The 20,016-nt window shown below is 39.3% G+C and overlaps 2 protein-coding genes across 5 annotated transcripts in view; one reads left to right on the forward strand and one right to left on the reverse strand.

Annotated features, from left to right (window-relative positions):
- Positions 1 to 20,016, reverse strand: part of LOC136871967 (alpha-crystallin B chain) — a 178,312-nt gene that overhangs the window by 71,982 nt on the left and 86,314 nt on the right. The gene's annotated exons all lie outside the window — the stretch shown is intronic.
- Positions 1 to 20,016, forward strand: part of LOC137496951 (kinesin-like protein Klp61F) — a 298,626-nt gene that overhangs the window by 41,626 nt on the left and 236,984 nt on the right. For all 4 annotated transcript variants that reach the window (XM_068225129.1, XM_068225130.1, XM_068225131.1 and 1 more), the window contains exons 3-4: positions 8,124 to 8,276; positions 8,354 to 8,511. In XM_068225129.1, the coding sequence (XP_068081230.1) occupies positions 8,124 to 8,276; positions 8,354 to 8,511 (311 nt within the window). The remainder of the gene's footprint in view (positions 1 to 8,123; positions 8,277 to 8,353; positions 8,512 to 20,016) is intronic.

The raw sequence follows: 20,016 nt of genomic DNA on the forward strand, positions 1-20,016 counted from the left end.
AGCGCTGATGGGGTGGTGAAGGTTAATATAAGCTGTTAAAATCTGCAGTAAAGTTTGATATAAAAAAGTATTTTCCGGTATTTTTTGTAACGCATCCTCAATGTAAGCGGTATATATTTGTGGTTTAAATCTCCTCAAAGATCGAATCATGTTATGTTGAAATGTGTGGTGCGGTGGAGAAAAGGGTCTGCCTACACCATAAGAAATAACAATAGGGAAATGATCACTGGAATAAGTATCACTCAAAGTATGCCATGTAGCGGTAGACACCATATTTCGCTTACTCAATATTAAATCTACTGCGCTAGGAGGGGCAGAAGACGCAGTCAAACGTGTAGGAGAGCCATCATTCAAAATAGCAAAAGCATGTTTATTTACTTCATTAAGGAACTGTGTACCTTGAAGTGTATCCAAATTTCCTCCCCACAGTGCGTGATGAAGATTAAAGTCCCCAAAGATAAAAACATATGGTTCGGTAGTAAATTGTTGAAAGAATTGGTTCCATTGTCTCTCAGTAATGGAAAATTCAGGAGGACAGTAGATATTCACAAGTAAAAAATGCATATAATATAATCCTATAACATATATGTATGGGGTATGGCCTGAATATTCAAATGGATGCGATATGTCACGGACGAGTGGACCAAAAAGACAACCCCACCGTAACCGGGTCCATCATTACGTAAAACTTTGTAATTTGGATACTTAATGCGAGTCTCTAGATGAAACCAAGTTTCTTGTATAGCTAAAAAGTGAGGTACTGTTTCCTGTATTAATTTAAATAGCTCATGACGCTTGTTCATGAGACTTCTAGCGTTCCATTGAGTGATTCTGATCATAGAATTGAATAAAACTACAAATCCTGTCCCTTAACTGGAATACATTATGAGCTAACGCGGGGTGATCACCCAATAATTGTACCAATTGCTGAATAGATTGATAAAGACCACTTTGAAGATATTCTCTTTGCCTATGAAATGACGAAAGCGGTTGCGCCATGGAGGCGCTACTCGTGGCAACAGGTACGTCCAAAGGTGCCTCCATCCGACGGCTTGCGCCGTCGTAAACAGGTGTAACTCTTGAAGCTGCCATCTCCATGCGGGGAATCTCTCGAACCAAATTTTGATAACCTTCCTTATCATATCCTGGGGCTGGTACTGGCCTCAGTGATTTTAAAATTACTTGTGTGAATTTTCTCTTACGGGGATTCGACTGTGTAGGAGTCTGCCCCTCCCCAGTTAAAGGGGGAAAATTTTGGGAAGTGTCCACTAGATTATATTCACTAGGTTGGACTTTTTGTACAGCGTCCTTGAAAGATAAGTTCTGATGGCTCATGATCTTTTTAATGTGGACTTGCTGTTGGTGAGTTGGACAGTCAACATTGCCAGTTGAATGGGAGCCGCGACAATGCACACATTGCAAGAAAGTTTCCGTACAGTTCGCCGTAGTATGGTGCAATGCACATTTCCCACACCTGGGACTTGTTGCTCTGCAATGCTTATCAACGTGACCGTACCGTTGGCATTTTTTACAGATAATGGGAGCAAAAACATATGGCTCCACCTCTAAATGCACCTGATATGACACGTACTGTAGAAGTTTCTGCGCACGAAAAACCACTTTTATAGATCCAGTAGGTACATACTGTGTGCCTTCTTCGTTAACAATTCGACGGTTCAAACGCTGTACAGATTTTATAGTAGCAGGAGACTTTAAGTGCTTTAATATAGCATCCTCGGTCAAGGTCTTCTCTACTCCCCTGATAACTCCTACCCGCAATACATTAGAGCTAGGTATATATGCCCGTAACTTAAGCTCAACTAATATAGGGTGTTTCAAAAATGAATTTGCCTGTACGGCATATACAAATTCTATTTGCACCCTATTTCGTCCCTTGCGGGCCACTGATTTTATGCCTGGAATATTTTTCTCATAGAAAATTCTACCCAGTGTCATAGGATGCATGTTACCGACATTGCCTGTTGCTGTGGACTCCACAAAAATAATGAAAGGTCCATAATGAGTACTAGGATAAAGTTCCTGCGACTCAGTCTTCGAAATCGAAGCATCAGTCTCTTTATGCACTACCTCATTGGGTGGAATCGATGTACTCACTGTACTACTATTCTCACTTAGACTGTCATCCTCATCCTCGTCCATTTGAACTGTCTCTTCCCGAGCAACTGGTAGGGTTGAAGGATCAGGAGACTCCTCACCACCACTTTGCTCCCCCATAACGTACTTACTACACTCGTAGAATCACTACTCTATACCGTCCACGCTACCTCCTTACAGCGACTGTCAACTCAACTGCACACGAGCACTGCCAAGAGGGAACTGTCGCGCCTTTCTCTCGAATGTACTGGAAGGAAAATTTCTAACTTTTTAGCTGATAAAGGCACATAAATGAGACATACATCATCGTGTAGCTCATGTTCTGAACGTAAACATATGTCAATTTCAATAAAATCCATCACGGCATTCAAGATATATAAACGAGAAAGGAATCTCACTTCCCCCAGTGATGTGGCAAGCAAACTTGGGTCATACGGAATATAAGCAGCGTACCAGACCGTAGCAATTCAGTTCAAATTCTACACAGCTGGCTCGCATGTTATGCTGTACGCGACGAGTTGAACAAACTCGGTATTCCTATTGCCGGACATCGTAATACTTACATGATTTCGACGGCAAGTTGACACTTAGTTTCTGTGAATACCAGTGAGTAACTTATAAAATTGTGCGACTTGCAATTCGTCAGACATTCAAACTTAGGAAATTAACGTGTGTATAACATCAAAGTCATTAGACTTGTAATATTTCACCAACATTTGAACTTGACAAATATCTTAATTTTCGTGTGAATAACCATAACGAACTTGAAGTTAGCAGGGCTACTTTGAGCTGTAATGATCTCGCGACTGTTTCAACTCCGAATATCGTGAGTGTAGGTCGCAACACATTGACTATTTTTGAGTATTATCAGAGCATGGAACACTTTAATTTGTGCCAAAAGACTGTTCGCGTATCATCGTAACAGACTGTACCATGTGAAACAACCCGTGTGGATAGACTGTATAATAAACTTCGTAATTCAGTGATATTGTGGAGTATAATATTCATGCATGAATACTTGTAGAACTGTGACAGTGGGAAGGAACATTACGAATATTACGAGAGAGAGCTATTTATTTCTTTGTTGTGAAAGTGAGCTGTGCTTTGAATGAAAGTTTTTATGATAATAGACAGTGCTTCGACATATTCCTCATCCAGTGAATGGTGGTTATTTATGAGACAGTCATCAGTTCCACTGCCTTCGTGATGTCCAGGCCGTACTGTAACGAGCGCGGGAAAGCAATCAGCTGATCGTTAGGGGGGAAGTTTAGCACAGGAGTTAGTAGAGTTAAACATAGATTTTCGCAGTTTTATTGAAATTTTTAACGATGGCCGCGTGTTCACTCAGATATATGTGAGAATGAGTCGTCATTGACTGCATTATTAAGTGGAAAGTCATTAATTAGTGAAGAAAACTTAGTGTGAGCGTGTATTTATGTTAAGAAGATCGTTCTTCAGTGTTTTAACTTTGTAGTTCATTTGTGTACAGTTATATTTATAATGTAAAATTGAGTTAGTACATTCTGTGTTTTATTATTAACAACGAATTGTATATACTTAAATTAAGATGATCAGTGAGGGAAAGAGTTGCTGTGTGCCTGGCTGCAAAGCCAATTATAAACGAGAGTACACTCCAGTATTAGTGTTTCCTTCTGATGAAGAACGAGTTAAGTTATGGAAGAAGGCTATTCCGAAGGGGAATTTAATAGTTAATCACAACACAGTTGTGTGTATTAAGCACTTTCCTGAAAATCACATCCTGAGAGAAATAAGTGTCCCGTCCAGATGGCGAGTTAAATTTTTTATTATGTCATAAACATGGGTAACATTAGGTAGGCCCTATATTTTTATGTAATCAGACCTACGGCTTACCTGAATTCGGTGTATTTGAAAATGCAAGTCTTATTTATGAGTATCACCGAGCTCGATGGCTGCAGTCGCTTAACTGAGGCCAATATCCAGTATTCGGGAGACAGTGGGTCCGAACCCCACTGTCGGCAGCCCTGAAGATGGTTTTCCGTGGTTTCCCATTTTCACGCCAGGCAAATGCTGGGGCTCTACCTTAATTAAGGCCACGGCCGCTTCCTTCCCATTCCTAGACCTTTCCTGTCCCATCGTCACCGTAAGACCTATCTGTGTCGGTGCGACGAAAAGCAAATAGCAAAAAAATAATAATAAAAAATAATTTAAAAAATAAATAAGTTATGAGTATCAAACAGCAGTGTGATTTATGTAAATCTTATCTTCTGACAGATTCAGTTCTTATTTATGAATTACCTCCAGAAGTAAGATATCTGAATTTCCTAAATCGAGGGGGCTTAAAGTATCCATCAGACATGTCAATAGAACTTGGAATTAAGGTGTACAAAGTATTTTGTGTGTTAGTGCCAGACACATATAAGATGGTATTTCTGAATTCAGACGATCCTAAGTGTGTCACAAAATCCTTGGCTTTGGAGTCAATGCAGTTGGCAGATTCCCTAGTCATTTGTGACTGCAGCAAGAAATTGGAAGACCTGGCCGGACAGTGTAGGCCTATATATATATATTTGGGTGAATATATTTTTAAATAACTTTTCCAAAATTCACACGGACTTGTGTATTCAAAGTGCTTCAGAGAGCAGACCTACTCCATACTGGTGTAACTTCCTGCAAGAGATCTAGGAAAGCTGCAGTGTTCATGGAGTGGAAACAGTGAGGTACAGAAATAATTTATATTTGTAATAAATAGTAATGGTAATTGGCTCCATGTTTTCTGTCAGTGTGTATGATGTGAATGTTCCAGTTGACCGAAAAATGGATAAAATCGCGAGAATGTGTCTCAAAGTGTTAGGCTGTACTCACGCAAACGAACGTATATACGCGAGAAATAGAACGTTATGGATAAGGATATGCATTGTATGTCAGAATTAACAAATATTTGAGGATAGGTTTTATAAGGTGTTAACAGTTCTTTAAGTAATTTAAACGAGTGTGTTATTCAAGCGGAGCGTATGCATATCGCCTTCAAGTCTCCCCAAAGCGTGACGTCATCAGAGGTACAGTACGGCCTGGACATTACGAAGGCGGTGTCAGTTCTAACGGTGCAAATCAAATAGTGCACATTTCAACCTGGTCAGTTGGACTTTCTCGTGTTAAAGCCACTCTTTTATTAACATGAGAAATCCTGACTCGAGACGACGGAGATGTAATGCGGATAAACGTGGACGTGGTACTATGAGGGACAGTTCCAGGAACATGGTACTATGGAACACCGTGGTGTTGGATGTTAGCTGAGTTCCAGATTGCTGCTTGCAGAGCAGTATTAAACTGTTCGAGCTCAACAAGAAGGCGTATGTCAGGTGATATCGGTGCTTTTTCCATTCAAAGACATAATTCTAACTTTGAACAGAACTTTTATAAACAGTGTCATTACTGACAAAGAGCATGAAAAGCTCACTTACTTAATGTTTCATAAACTTGGAAAATTAACGCTTTACGACACTCAAAAGTAAAGACAGACTTCCAAATAACAGTGTGCTCTTGTAATGTTGTATTTTCTCACTTGTTGGAACTTCAGGATTTCAACTGAGTGTTTCATTCATAGCGAAAGTGTATCATAAACTCTTAATTTACGATATTTACGCCAAGTGCATAATAAATCACAAAAAATAGGACAATACTCAGAACCTTATACCAGAAGATCAGATTTAATTTCAAGTGAGTTTTACGTGTTTACAAGAAGGAATTACAGATTTTACTTTATTTAATTCATGTAGAAAGCGTAATCTGAAATCGCAAGTGCAAATAGAAAAAACTTTAGGATTTCTTAATTACAACATGCTTATTAATTTATGCCATGAAAGTTATGATGGACATAGCTGATTGAGAAAGACATTATTCAATTGAATTTTACTTGATCAACTTGATTTTTTGATATTCTGTTGTTAAAATTGGGATTTTCTAGTAAATATCTATGATTCGGTGATATAATAGGGTGACCTTCCAGAAATTGAATAAAGGAAAGAAAGATATAATATCTATTGTTTCGCCTTGCGATCCTCCCTCTGTGTACCTTCTAAAGACTAGGCACCCCTTAGAAAGACCTCATGCTCTTGAAAATCAACTTTTCCTGGTACAATATGTTTAATCACAATATTATCTGCTAGGAAAATGCATTATTTTGTGGCATTTATAAAAAGTGTTTTTAGTACTGTTGCACAGGTGACAGATTCCCTATCAATTGTTTACCCAGTCTTTTAAGTGTCAAAGAAATAGGAATTCTTCTGAACATTTCCCTTAATAAATTCTTCTGTTCCCTAATTTCTCTTCTTATAAATGGAGTATTTGCCCCAGTTTGAAAATGAAAATCCACAGCTTTTTTCCTCTCATTTGACCGGGTGAATGAAGCCCCCTTTTAGCGGCGAGGATAGGAATTGTGCTGGCTGCCGTAGCCTGTCACGCCTCAATTTGCCCCAGTTTGTCCTCTTGAATAAATGATCAATAAAAGGAAGCATGTGGAACTGAGAGGCCACAGAGAGTTGCAAATAGAGGATAGTGGAGGCACATAATTCACAAAAGCCTGCAGGTGAAATGCTCAAAGGCAATGTGTCCATATGGAAGATGTGTGTGTGTGTGTATATATATACTGTATATGAGAGCACATAAAAGACAGAGTTAAGAACAGTGGCAGAAAACAAAAATAATAATTAAGGCCACAGCCGCTTCCTTCCAACTCCTAGGCCTTTCCTATCCCATCGTCGCCATAAGACCTATCTGTGTCGGTGCGACGTAAAGCCCCTAGAAAAAAAAAACCAACTTTGAACTTAGATTAAATATGAGACTGGATATCTAGTTTATCCAGACTTCAGAATGAGCTCCTTGACCACTCTACTACGAAAATACTTTCGGAAACGCTGGCTTACACGCCGATTTATAACTGGTGCAAGAAAATTTAAATATTAAATACATATTGATTTTGAACCTACATGTATTAACCTCCGGAAAGCTTGACGTAAATCGCTATCCATTACCCTAAAAGCTTGTTGGCAATAGGTGATAATCGGCGGATGGAAGCACTTGAAAATAATATTCTGGTAGTTTCACGATTGAAAAGGCCTGAAGAGGTTGAATGTTTCTGAAAATAAGACTCAAAATGAGCTTCATACTGTACATCTGACGATAGCACTTCGGTCGAAAACGACAAATCGCTGAAAACCAGTCTTGGGAACGTCTGACATCTGTGTTTAGCTCCGGATACCTATCTAGTGCTTATGCAGAGATAATAGTACACAAGTGAAAGTACTAGGTGATTTACACCCCTGGGTGGTTTATCTCCTGTGTAGTTGCCATCTAGTTTACCAGGAGATGGTTGACCCAGCCCTTCATGTGTTCAATGTCGAATCTTGTTTAAATCTGGATATCTAGTTTATCCAGACTGATTATGTAAATAATTTGTACATTAAACTTAAGAATACATAATTATTTTAAATCTAGAACAAACGGTTCTTAAATTTTTAGAGGATTTCGTTGAAAAAATTAAATTTTTAATTCTGAGGTGGTTATTCCGCAATATTCTGAAATGTTCAGTCATAATTAATGAATCTGTTTTGGAAATAGGATGCTACTTCAGTATGTCTATGAACAATAAGTATGGGTACGTGAACCTGAATTTACTGTGTAACAAAATAATTTTTCCTTTTGGGAAAAATCCGTTAGACTCAATAGATTTGTTTGCAGATGTTTCATTGGTCTAAATAAATCCTACCTTTCCACACTTTAACTGACCTGATCTTCAGTGCTCGATGAGTTGAATTTGACGTTATACTGCATTTGCATTTATTGCATGTATTGTTAAATTTAGATGATTCTTTTGGTTTGTATTGTAAGTAGTGTTGTAAAACAATATACAATTCATTTAAACTGTTGTTTTGTCATCCGGATCAGACCCCATCTTGTTTGTGTTTAAACAGGGTTGTACTGTCACTGCATAGATTATATGAAACAAAATATGTCCATGTGGTTTTCAGGTTGACGTATATCGAACTGTTGTCAGCCCACTTGTCTCAGAAGTTTTGGCAGGCTATAACTGTACAGTTTTTGCCTATGGCCAGACTGGTACTGGAAAGACTTTCACCATGGAAGGTGAAAAGTCTAATGATCCAGCTATGATGTGGCATGAGGTAAGTGAACTTCTACAGATCTGAAGAAGAAATGAAATGTGCCACATACTTTTCCTATTCTTTTTTATACTTTACAGGATCCCCTCATGGGTATAATTCCACGGGCACTAAGTCATTTATTTGATGAACTCCGCATTCTTCAAGCTGAATATTCTGTGAAGGTTTCATTTTTGGAGTTGTATAATGAGGAATTGCTGGATTTGCTGTCTCCAGTTGATGACAGCAATAGGATCAAGTAAGTAGTTGACAAGTAAATTACTTTATTGCAGCCTTGTTTTTAAAACTGTTTTAACATGGTAAACTGTGCTGTCGAATTGAGCAGAGTTTGGATTTTGGGAGAACTGGAGGTCAAATAATTTTGTGCACTATGTCTGCCTCTTAAGCGGAGGCTCTGGTTTTGATTCTTGGCCAGGTCAGGGAATTTTATCTGGATCTGAGAGCTGGTTGGGAAGTCCACTCAGCCTGCATAATTACTAAGGGCCTTATTTTTTGGTGAAATAAAACTGTTGATTCCGGAGTTCAAACTAACGCTATTTTGGTAGGTATTTCGTGAAATAAATTGTCATACTGATCGATGTTTCTTGTGAAATATTCCTTATGGTATGGGGTAAATCTAACTAATTTTGTGATTAGGGGTTTTAAAGTGAACACTTGTAATGTATTAAATTGTTATTAAACCTTAAACCAAATATACAAAATGTTGTAGAAATAAATACCGGTAGGCCTATATAAATCACTGAAACCTCAAAATGATGTTAGGCGGAAGTTAGGAATTTATACGTAGCCTACACGTTTTTTCCGGTCCCGTGGTGTAGGGGTAGGGTGCCTGCCTCTCGCCAGGAGGCCCCAGGTTCGATTCCCGGCCAGGTCAGGGATTTTTTCTCGACCTGAGGGCTGGTTCGAGGTCCACTCAGCCTACCTGATTAGAAGTGAGGTGCTATTGACGGTGAGATATCGGCCCCGGTCTCAAAAGCCCAGAATAATGGCCGAGAGGATGCGTCGTGCTGACCACATGACCCCTCGTAATCTGCAGGCCTTCAGGCTGAGCAGCGGTCACAGGGAAAGCCAAGGCCCTTTCAGGGCGTTAAGTGCCGTGAGGTTTGGTTTGGTTCTACATGTTTTAACATTTTGAATGACTTGTCTCCAAAGTAAAAATCTGCGCATGTTTTCAACATTATCAGGATTCAGAGTTGTGTGACAGAAAGTATGTTTTTGTAAACAAAGCAGCCCCTTTCGCTGATCACATTAGACGTCTGAAACCATAACACTTGCGACCACTTGGTGCAAATCCTCCTAAAACTTCACTAACAATGTTTTCTCTCTTCTCTTCTATCAGATGTGCTTTCACTGCATTTTGTAAAGCCATATATCCCTGGAAGATATTCATGGATATGTTGGTGCTGCCCGGCCGGGGATGAGTAACTGACGGTTAAGGCGTTGGCTTTCTGAGCCCAAGTTGGTAGGTACAATCCTGGCTCAGTCCGGTGCTTAAATACGTCAGCCCCGTGTTACTACTTTTATTGGCGCGTAAAAACCTCCTGTGGGACAACATTCCTACATCTCGGCATCTCCGAAAACCGTAAAAGTAGTTAGTGGGACGTAAAAACAATAACATTATTACAACTCAACCAGGCGATTTATTTATTTATTTATTTATTTATTTATTTATTTATTTATTTATTTATTTATTTATTTATTTATTTGCTCTTTGCTTTACGGCGACGATGGGATAGGAAAGGCCTAGGAATTGGAAGGAAGCGGCCGTGGCCTTAAAACCCTGGCATTTGTCTGGTGTGAAAATGGAAAACCACGGAAAACCATCTTTAGGGCTGCCGATAGTGGGGCTCGAACCCATTATCTCCCGATTACTGGATACTGCCTCCACTTAAGCGACTGCAGCTATCGAGGTCGGTGCAATTTATTTAGAATAGACCTACTAATATCGTCATATTTTATAATAAAGTCGGTATTATTTATCTTCCCTTTTATATTCATCCATGTCCTCATGCCAGGATTATCCAATTTTTCTATAGAAATGCTGGCTTGCATGAATGCTTTTGTCGTGTCTATTACAAATTGCTCTCTATCACTTTTCAACTCTTTTGCGATGTGTAAAGTATCGCTGATTATTTGCCGCTTAAAATTATGTTCATTTGCTTCATTCTTCTTTTTCTGTGTTTCTGATTCTCTACAGTACCTATCGCACGCATCTCTTCGTTTTCACGTAATGCGAACATTACAGTACTTACGCATTAGAATCTTTCTTGCAGCATCAAATACATAGAACGCCTCACTGTTGTACTCCTCGGCCCTTGGAAAAACTGTTGTGACTTTAGTTTTCAGCATTTTTGTACTTAAATGCTGGACATTTGCTGATAAAGATTCATAAGTGGCAAACTTTCAATGCGAAAGAGTATAATGCGCACTGCTGTATCTACAACCGATCTTGCTACGACCACAACGCCATTTGCCATAATCGATAACAGATATCGATTTTTAATGATTGCCTTAGAGATCGCGGAGCTGAATACACATACTTCAGATACACAGGGCTCATCACTTTGTGTGCATATGTGTAGAGAATATACAGGACTATCAATCAACTGAGAAGGAAACTACTATAGTCAAGTTCTCAAGAGCATTGAAACGTTTATTGGAGATCTTTTCCGATACGATTTCGCCTTTTTCTTACCAAGTGGGGTGTATTTCGTGATTATTTACGCGATTCGCGTAATAAACAGATTTCGCGATATTTTGCGAGTTCATTTCGCTAAAATACGTTACGGTTCGGTACCTACAAGGTCATATAAAGGCTAGAAAGAAGATATGAAAAATTTCGTGCTTATCGCTATTACCAAAAAATACGGCCCCTAATAATTACAATCTGATGTGAGATAGTGGCCTGGTCTAGAAAGCCAGGAATAACTGCCAAGGGAGATTCATGCAACACCTTAATAATCTGCAGGCTACTGGGCTGAGCAACTGTGATTTCGTAGAGTAGTCTAAGGCCCATCAGGGTTGTTAGTAGGTAGAAAAAGAGAACTCCAGCGCAGGGGCAAGTGGGCAAGACGTGGGCTATACATGGTCTCATATGGAGAAAGCTGGCGCAGGGGAGACATGACTGAAGGATACAGCCTAGGAGCGATTGTGCAAGATGGTGTCAGTGTGCAACTTCCTAGTGCTAGGATTCCCGAGGCAAGATGTTTCGTATACATTCGTTATATGAGAATAACTTTAAGTAGATGGACTGGAAGCTAATGGCGATACATTGTTCTTATAGGCCTAACTCTACAGAGCTGCCTCAGCGGCTCAAAACTTGTAACATTTTTTAAAATATTAAAAAATTCTTATTGTTCAGGGCATCGACCTAGAAAGATATTTTGCCCCTACTTGCACCATATATTATGAACCTCCGTGTGTTCAGATATTGTAGAAGTGTAAAGTGTTGAATGTGAGGAAAGGAACTTTAAGGACGACACACACCCAGTCCCCAGGCCAGGGATATTTATCATTTACAATTAAAAACCCCTGACCCGGCCGGGAATCGAACCCGGGGCCGCCGGGTGACAGACGGATGTGTTGTACCCTACACCGCGGGGCTGAACTCGCAACTTGTAACTTTAGACCTATTAGTTTTACCATATAGGTTCTTATGGAGGAAGCTGACCTGGTGTAGGATAGGTGGTATACATAGGACTTAAGGAGATGGCCTAGGGACCAGTGTGCAAGATGGCAGCCACAGGGGCTCCTGCGTATACATGGGCTCTTATGGCACTAACCCGGTGTGGGCTGTGCTAGGGCTTTTCGCGTATTGCCCTAATTCGAGGTTCTATCTTCCTAACTGGATGCCCTTCCTAACTTGGAGACTCTCGGTGGAGTGATGTAACATAGGTCGGAAGTTATGGAATACTGCTGTAAGAAACTACTGAAAGGGGTACCAGGGGCTCTTAACTTCAGAACGTGGTTTAGCAGCTAGAGGACCTCGAGCTGAGCCTGGCATTAATTATAGATGTTTAACTTTCTCTGGATAAGGAATCGAGGATTTAGCCGGGTAGTAGATTTGTGAGTTGAGAACAATCTGCTACTCATAGCCACGAGGCTTCAGGAATTTGCTGACAGCGTATCTGGTTACGCTGTGAAAGCAACACAGCTGCCGCAGGGATTCATGCCGTAACAATTAACATGAATGAAATATTTGACCTGAGCAGGCTTCGACTCTTCGAACTAATGGATGAGGATATTTTCAAAGAGAATAATACACTTGGTCGTGGAGGGTAAAAGTTAGCTTGGACGGAGCTTTTTAAAGTAAGAAAGGCCATAATATAGTCTGAATTCAAGAGGACAAATCAGTCAATCCTATTCATGTATAGGACGAGGAATTAGCGAATGCCCCTATAAGAGTATGTGTGTGCTTATTTGCCTCCATGCCCTAGCACAGCTCTCTGTGAATTAGCCTTCCTTTTTGGTCACAGGTATAACTAGCAGTATATTGTTGGTGCAATTCTACCCCTCCACCCCACCTCATGAAATGAGGATCTGAGCAGAGTGACTTCATGGTAGCGAGAGCTGTAGTAACGTCACTGCTAACAAGCTTTGACCTGTAGACCCAGAGTTCTCTCAAGTCAGGTGTCTTGCATCATAATACATTGTCTTGCATCATAATACATTGTCTTGCATCATAATACATTGTCGGCATTTCTTTACTGCACCAGATTGGAAAGTACAGCTTAGCTCACAAGGTCGTTCTGTTTCTGCTGAGATGTACAGGTCTCCATATTTACTGTAGTCATACACCTTCAACGTACACACATTTCAATCAGGGTGAGGATATTTGAATTATACTTAAGCTCTTTACTTTTGAGCTTATATCAGCTCCACATTCGAATCCTTGGGAGTGGCATTTACTCTGCTCAACCACACGTGGGGCAGAAGTGCCTCCCATGAGAGTTGGCCAAGGAGGTTAGATAGACGACAGCTTAGGACACATCATGCCTAGACTCAGCGAAAGACCCAGAGTTCGCTAACCCATGCTCTCTGAAGTCAGATGTCCCTTTTAGTAGCCTCTTTCAACAGTTCCATAAGATGACATCCTATTGTCTCAGGGTATCAGACGTTGTAGCGCGTGCCCCTATAGGTTCTGAGTTAAAAGTTGTGAGCCCCTGAGGTAGCTCTGTAGAGTTAGGCATATTCCAGACTCGGCTATACATCCCTTTGTGCCAATAGATGCAGAGTTGTGTTCAAAATCGAAGCGTCGAAGCCTTCTCGGGTCAGATATTTCATTTATGTCAATGGTAATGGCATGAATCTCTGTGGCAGCTATGTTGCTTAGATAGCGTAACCAGATACAGTCAGCAAATTTCTGAAGCCTCGTGGCTATGAGTAGGAGATTGTTCTCAAGCCAGGAGAGTTAAAATCTATTACCTGTCTAAATCCTCGATTCCTTATTCAGAGACACTTAAACAACTGTAGTTAATGCCAGACTCGGCTCGACCGAGCTGGATAACTCCAGTCGCTTAAGTGCGACCAGTATTCAGTATTCGGGAGATAGTGGGTTCGAACCCCACTGTCGGCAGCCCTGAAGATGGTTTTCCGTGATTTCCCATTTTCACACCAGGCAAATGCTGGGGCTGTACCTTAAGGTCACAGCCGCTTCCTTCCCATTCCTAGGCCTTTCCTGTCCCATCGTCGCCATAAGACCTATCTGTGTCGGTGCGACGTTAAGCAAATAGCAAAAAAAGTCCACACATGAAACATGTGTAAATTGCCCAGATGTTGGACATTCCTTTAAGCATAATTGTAAACGTGTATAGTTGGTGTCTAAGAACATTTTCCTTGATGTTTTACTATGTTAGTGTTCTTAACCCATTCACTGCCAAACCCAGTGTGTACTTCACCAATCTCACGAATGAACACGATATAGTGTCATGCTTTGAGATTCCGTGGAAATGCTCAAAAAGTTCTGTGTGGCAGATACACCACTCCATTTCGCGTGTTTTGTAAGCGATCAGGGGCTTGTTTCACGAACAAACTTTGTAGCTTTTCACTTTTCACTTTGCACTTTGCAGTTAAAATTTTGTTCCTCCATCACTTTTCAGATTTAGCTTGCAAAGTGAAAAGTTAGGAATCTTTTCACTTTTCAAGCCTGTTATGTTCCTCCATTGGTACAGAAATGCAAAGTGCAAAGAAATGAAGTGAAAAGTTTTCATAAATCTTGCAAAGAGATGATTCCCTTTTCATCTGTTAATTAACATGTACACTAGTTTCTCGGCGTAGAATTTGGTTTAGTGTTATAAACACATTACGACGTGAGCTTTTGTTAGCGTCAAGTGAAGACAGTGATGAAAAATCCAATAAGAGAATGTACAGAGGCAGGATTAATTTTCATAACTTCACTTCGACTGAATTTCGTGAGTGATTTCGTATTACTCCAACACAGGCTGACTATATTCTTGAAATGGTCGATAATTTATTGAAACATGCAACAAAAAGAACTTGATTCCAATACGAAAAAGAACAAACTCTTATATGCTTACATTCGTTAGTAAATGGTGCCCAGCTGCAAGGTGTAGAAGCAATGCATGGGACATCAAAATCAATTATTTGCAGGACTGTTACCAAATTGCAAGTGACTAATCTCATGTTTTAATCCGTATTGAAATGTGTTATTTGTAATAACAAAGTTTTTATTCTAATCCACCTGTTCAATACATTACAATGTTGTCAAATTTAAAATATCTTCATTAATTGACATGTTATTTGTGGGACATGTTTCGCTCCCTTACAGAGCATCATCAGCCAGGTCTGAATCTCGAAGAATGGTTATGTTCGTAAACTATGACTCCAGAATTATTGAAACATTTTTTCACAAACTTAAATCTACTCTGTTAGAATATCATAAAATACATAAACTTTGATCATGCGTTAATAACATGGGCTTAGTAGGATGTACATTAAAACTGTGGTAGAATGAGTTATTCTAAAATACTTAAAACAAGTAGCATGTTTAACATCTTTGAATTGGGTGAAATTCAATCTTAAGAACTAAATTTGAAAGTTCCTTTGTAATGAGATTTGGTAAAAAGTTTCTTATAAGGATAAGAGTCTATAAAGATTCAAAGATCTCTTCAATTTGATAATTGAACATGTGACAGGATCAACCAAATCTGAATCTCGAAGAATGGTTACGTTTGTAAACGACGACTATTAAACTATTATTTCATAAACTCAAACTTAATTTACTAGAGTATCATAAAATTCAGAATCTTTGACGTGTCTTTATAACTTGGGTTTAGTAGGAGAGACACATTAAAATTGTGGTAGAATGAGTTGTTCTAAAATACTTAAAACAAGTAGCATGTCTAACATATTAGAAAGACTTGAAATTCAATTTTAAGAACTAAATTTGAAAATTTCTTTGCAATGAGGTCTGGTGAAAGTTTTATATCGGCAAGATTTTTGAATCTTTATAGACTCTTATCCTTAAAGCATATAAAACTTTTTTACTAAATCTCATTACAAAGAGACTTTCAAATTTATTTCTTAAGATTGAATTTCACTTATTTCAAAGATGTTCAACATGCTACTTGTTTTAAGTATTTTAAAATAACTCATTTTACCACAATTTTAATGTATATACCCTACTAAGCCCATGTTATTAAGGCATGAACAAAGTTTATGTATTTTATGATATTCTAATAGAGTAGATTTAAGTTTGTGAAAAAATGTTTAAATAATTCTGGAGTCATTGTTTACGAACTTAACCATTCTTCGAGATTCAGACCTGGCTGATGATGCTCTGTAAGGGAGCGAAACATGTCCCACAAATAACTTGTCAATTATTGAAGTTACATTAAATGTGACAACATTATAATGTATTGAACAGGTGGATTAGAATAACAACTTTGTTACTCCGAATACTGTTACCAAAGTAGTAGATGTTATAGTAAATGTAATATTTCCTAAGAGTACGTTGGCCTGATAATCCACTTAATATAGTGACGGGATTTCTAATGAAGGGTGAATTTCCTTCTGTATGTGGATGTGTTGACTGTACTCTTGCTAACATTGATGTGTGTCATCATTTGAGAGGTTATTTTTAAAGTTGCCAAAAAGGATGTCACGTTTCTCCTCTACAGCTTCCATCACTCAGTTTTTTGTAATAACATTTCTTTCCCATGATAAAAACTTTAACGGTACAACAATTATACCGTCAAGTTCGCCGCGAAAAGTAAAGCATTAAAATCCTAGAATATTAGGCCTATACAGTTTGCTCATGGGATAAATTCGATCGGATCGCTCGTTCACAAAGACTTTTCACTTTGCGAAGAAATTGAAAAGTACAACCTAGTTCATGGCGGAACAGAAAGACTTTGCACTTTGCAAGAATTGGAAAGTGAAAAGTGCAAAGTTAATTCGTGGAACAGGCCCCTGGTGTTATTTCAGCTTCATTGGAGTGGAACATCTTTCCCATTTACGTGTATACCGCTTTTCACGAGAGTTTAATCCCAATGTAAACGAATAGGAGGAGCACCTTGCCTTTCCACATGGACATAGTTGATTGGAGAAGCAACCGTCGCACTCGCTCGACTGTACGAGAGCTCGAAGAAAAGTAGTACGCCACATTTATTTTATTTTACTTTATTACATTTGGACAGTTTGGAAGAGTACGCAATCAAAATAAAACACGGTTATCATATACCGGTATGTCTTTTTTATATAAAATAGTCATTAAATATCAAAAAATGAAGGCACAAGGCATTGTGTAATACAGGAAGTCTTCTTGTAGTGAGGAAAAGTCCTAAACTGTACAGCGTAGAGATAAGGTTTTGCATCTTCCAGCAGCAGTTAGTGTCAATATTCATAGTGAGAGAAATGGAGCAATTGCGTGTAGTGAAGCACAAAAGAGGAAAACCGCTCAGAAGTGACCATATGCAGTGCACTGTAAAATGTGTTCAATAAACTAAGTGAACAGAATCCACCAGAATACATCAGGATTAAACTCTTGTGAAAAATCATATAGCTGCGTGTAGCCATCATGGCGTCTTGAAGTATACATCATCTCTTGTTGATGAAGAAATTGAATGTTTTCTCCTCAATGGTGATTCTGGAGTGCTGTATTTTGATAACAAAGATGGAGAATATCTAAGTTGCGATGTTGAACTAAGAGGAAGTGCGAGATTATGTAATAATGATGAATTTGTGCCGAATTGTCACCCCCTTCCTCAGATAAATTATTTTTTCCCCAAATGTAAATGATTCTGATAATACCAGTTCTTGGATCAAAATTTTTATATAAAACTATCAAGATACCCGTGCTTCGCTACGGTATTATATTGAAATTTAAAATTGAATGCTTATCGTTTTACAAATAACCCGCTGATATTCGCGATCTGACTCGTTTTCTGAGAGATTCCGCCAAAATTCATGATCTGACTAGTTTTCTGGGATATTACGGCAATGTTTCTCACATTTTTCAATCTTTTTTTCCAGTAATCAATTTCGTACTTCCCGGGCTAGGTCCAGTTATTCCACCCGGTCAGTTGGATCCCTAAATCTTCGCCATGGTTTCCTATAAGCATTTTTAATGTGGATCAAATCCTTGAGGAGATCCAGCGTGGTGGTGTCTTGGGTGCCTTGGCGGTACTGAACCGGTGGCCGGACTGCAATCGTAGTAGTTACCCGTCCAGGACCCATTTCCAGCACAGTCACCATATTTTGCAGACGGTCCAGAACATTATTATTATTATTATTATTATTATTATTATTATTATTATTATTATTATTATTATTATTATTATTATTATTATTATTGATGATCTGGACCCCACAGCAAGATGCAAGACCTGTACTTGGCGATAAATTACATCTGCTGCCATTGTCATTGATGACAGTATGACCAGCACCATTGTCGCCCGTAGGGATGTGCGCAGGACTTCTGGCAATACGAATGACATACTTCCGTGTATTATTGACCTTATTATAGAAGTGAACAGTTGCACGGTCAATCTTATACCTATCCTTTATTTCAAATGTGTTTAAATTTTTATTTATATGCCAGAAGATTCTACTGTAATCTAAGGTCGTTTCTCCAAAGGAAAACATGGCTCTTGAAAACGAACCCAGGAAAGATTAAAAATGATCAGTTTATGATCAGAATAAGTACAATGAAAATCCACAGCCTGTTTCCAGTCATTCAACCGGGTCAGGAATGGAATGAATAAGCCACCAGCTAACGGTGAGGATAAGAATTGTGCCGGCTGCCGAAGCCTGTCGCACTCCTGGGGCTATGATTAATGAATGACAAATGAAATGAAATGATATTGGAGTGTGTTGCTGGAATGAATGATGGCGGCGAAAACCGGAGTACCCGGAGAAAAACCTGTTCCGCCTCCGCTTTGTCCAGCACAAATCTCACATGGAGTGACCGGGATTTGAACCACGAAACCCAGCGGTGAGAGGCCAGCGTGCTGCCGCCTGAGCCATGGAGGCTCCTTATAAGTACATTAGGAACAGTAAAATAAATTGGTCTCACCTCAGTTTTCACCCCATCGCAGTTAAGTTGATTTACCCCCCCCCCCAAAAAAAAGACTAGTTTCCTTATGGTTAAAGGAGATTCCAAATACCAATATTCACGTGTTACCTTCAGTTTTGAGATATGTCATCATCTTCCTTCCAAGTATTGGGCCATGTGACCCGTTACGGTCTTGCATTTTACTTTTTGCAAGACTTGAAAGCAATCAAATGTCCTTCCGACGGGTTGCTAGCCTGAAGGAAGTAAGACCATTGGTGGGGCTGCCACCTCTCAGCTAATGGACTAGCTGAAATCACAGCATTTCCTCCATAATGGATGTAACGGTTATACCGCCGTGACTCTGTCAACAGGGCTGGGAACAGGTTTTTTCATCTCAAGAAGGTGAGGTTGGCATTCGGGCAGGAGAGGTTATGTCATCATCATCATCATCCTTCCAAGTACTGGGCCATGTGGCCTGTTACGGTCTTGCATTTTCTTTCCATCGCTTCATTGGACGTCCTATAGATCTGTCCTCTTGGTTGATAGCGTAGGATCTCCTTTGGTAGTCTTCCAGATTCCATCCTTTGAACATGACGTTTCCAGTTTTCTTGGTAATCATAGATGTAATTGATTACTGATTTCACATTCAGTCCCTTAAGCACATCTTCATTTCTTATACGATCCCATTTCGTATAGCCTGCTGTTCTGCGCATGAATGTCATTTCACATGCTGTAATTCCGGAAATGTCTTGAGTTCTTATTGTCCATGCCTCACTGCCGTAGCAAAGCGTTGGTCTGGCTAAAGTGTTATAAAGACGTAAGCGAGTGTGTTTTTGGACAAGAGATGGCTTCATGATATGATTTATGATTCCTGTTCTGGTAAATTTGGTTATTTTTGCAGAGATATCAATTTTCCCTTCGTAAGATAAATTGTATCCCAGATAATTGAATTCGACTCTTTCCAAAATTTTATTATCTAAACAGATTTTACTTGGGATAGGGTCCTTCCCCTTAAAGGCCATTATTTTGCTCTTTTGTGGTGAAATGATCATGTCGAATTTTGAAGAGACTTTCTGGAGATTAAATACTGACCACTGAAGATCATCTTCTGATGATGCTACCAATGCAACATCATCAGCAAAGAGTATGGCATCTAGATGTGTGAGATATCTGCTGACTGGGATTGATCCATGCCTTTCATGCCTCCATTCCTGTATTATGTTGTTCATA

This window comes from Anabrus simplex, chromosome 1 (assembly GCF_040414725.1).
Source record: "Anabrus simplex isolate iqAnaSimp1 chromosome 1, ASM4041472v1, whole genome shotgun sequence".
Taxonomy (NCBI): Eukaryota; Metazoa; Arthropoda; class Insecta; order Orthoptera; family Tettigoniidae; genus Anabrus; species Anabrus simplex.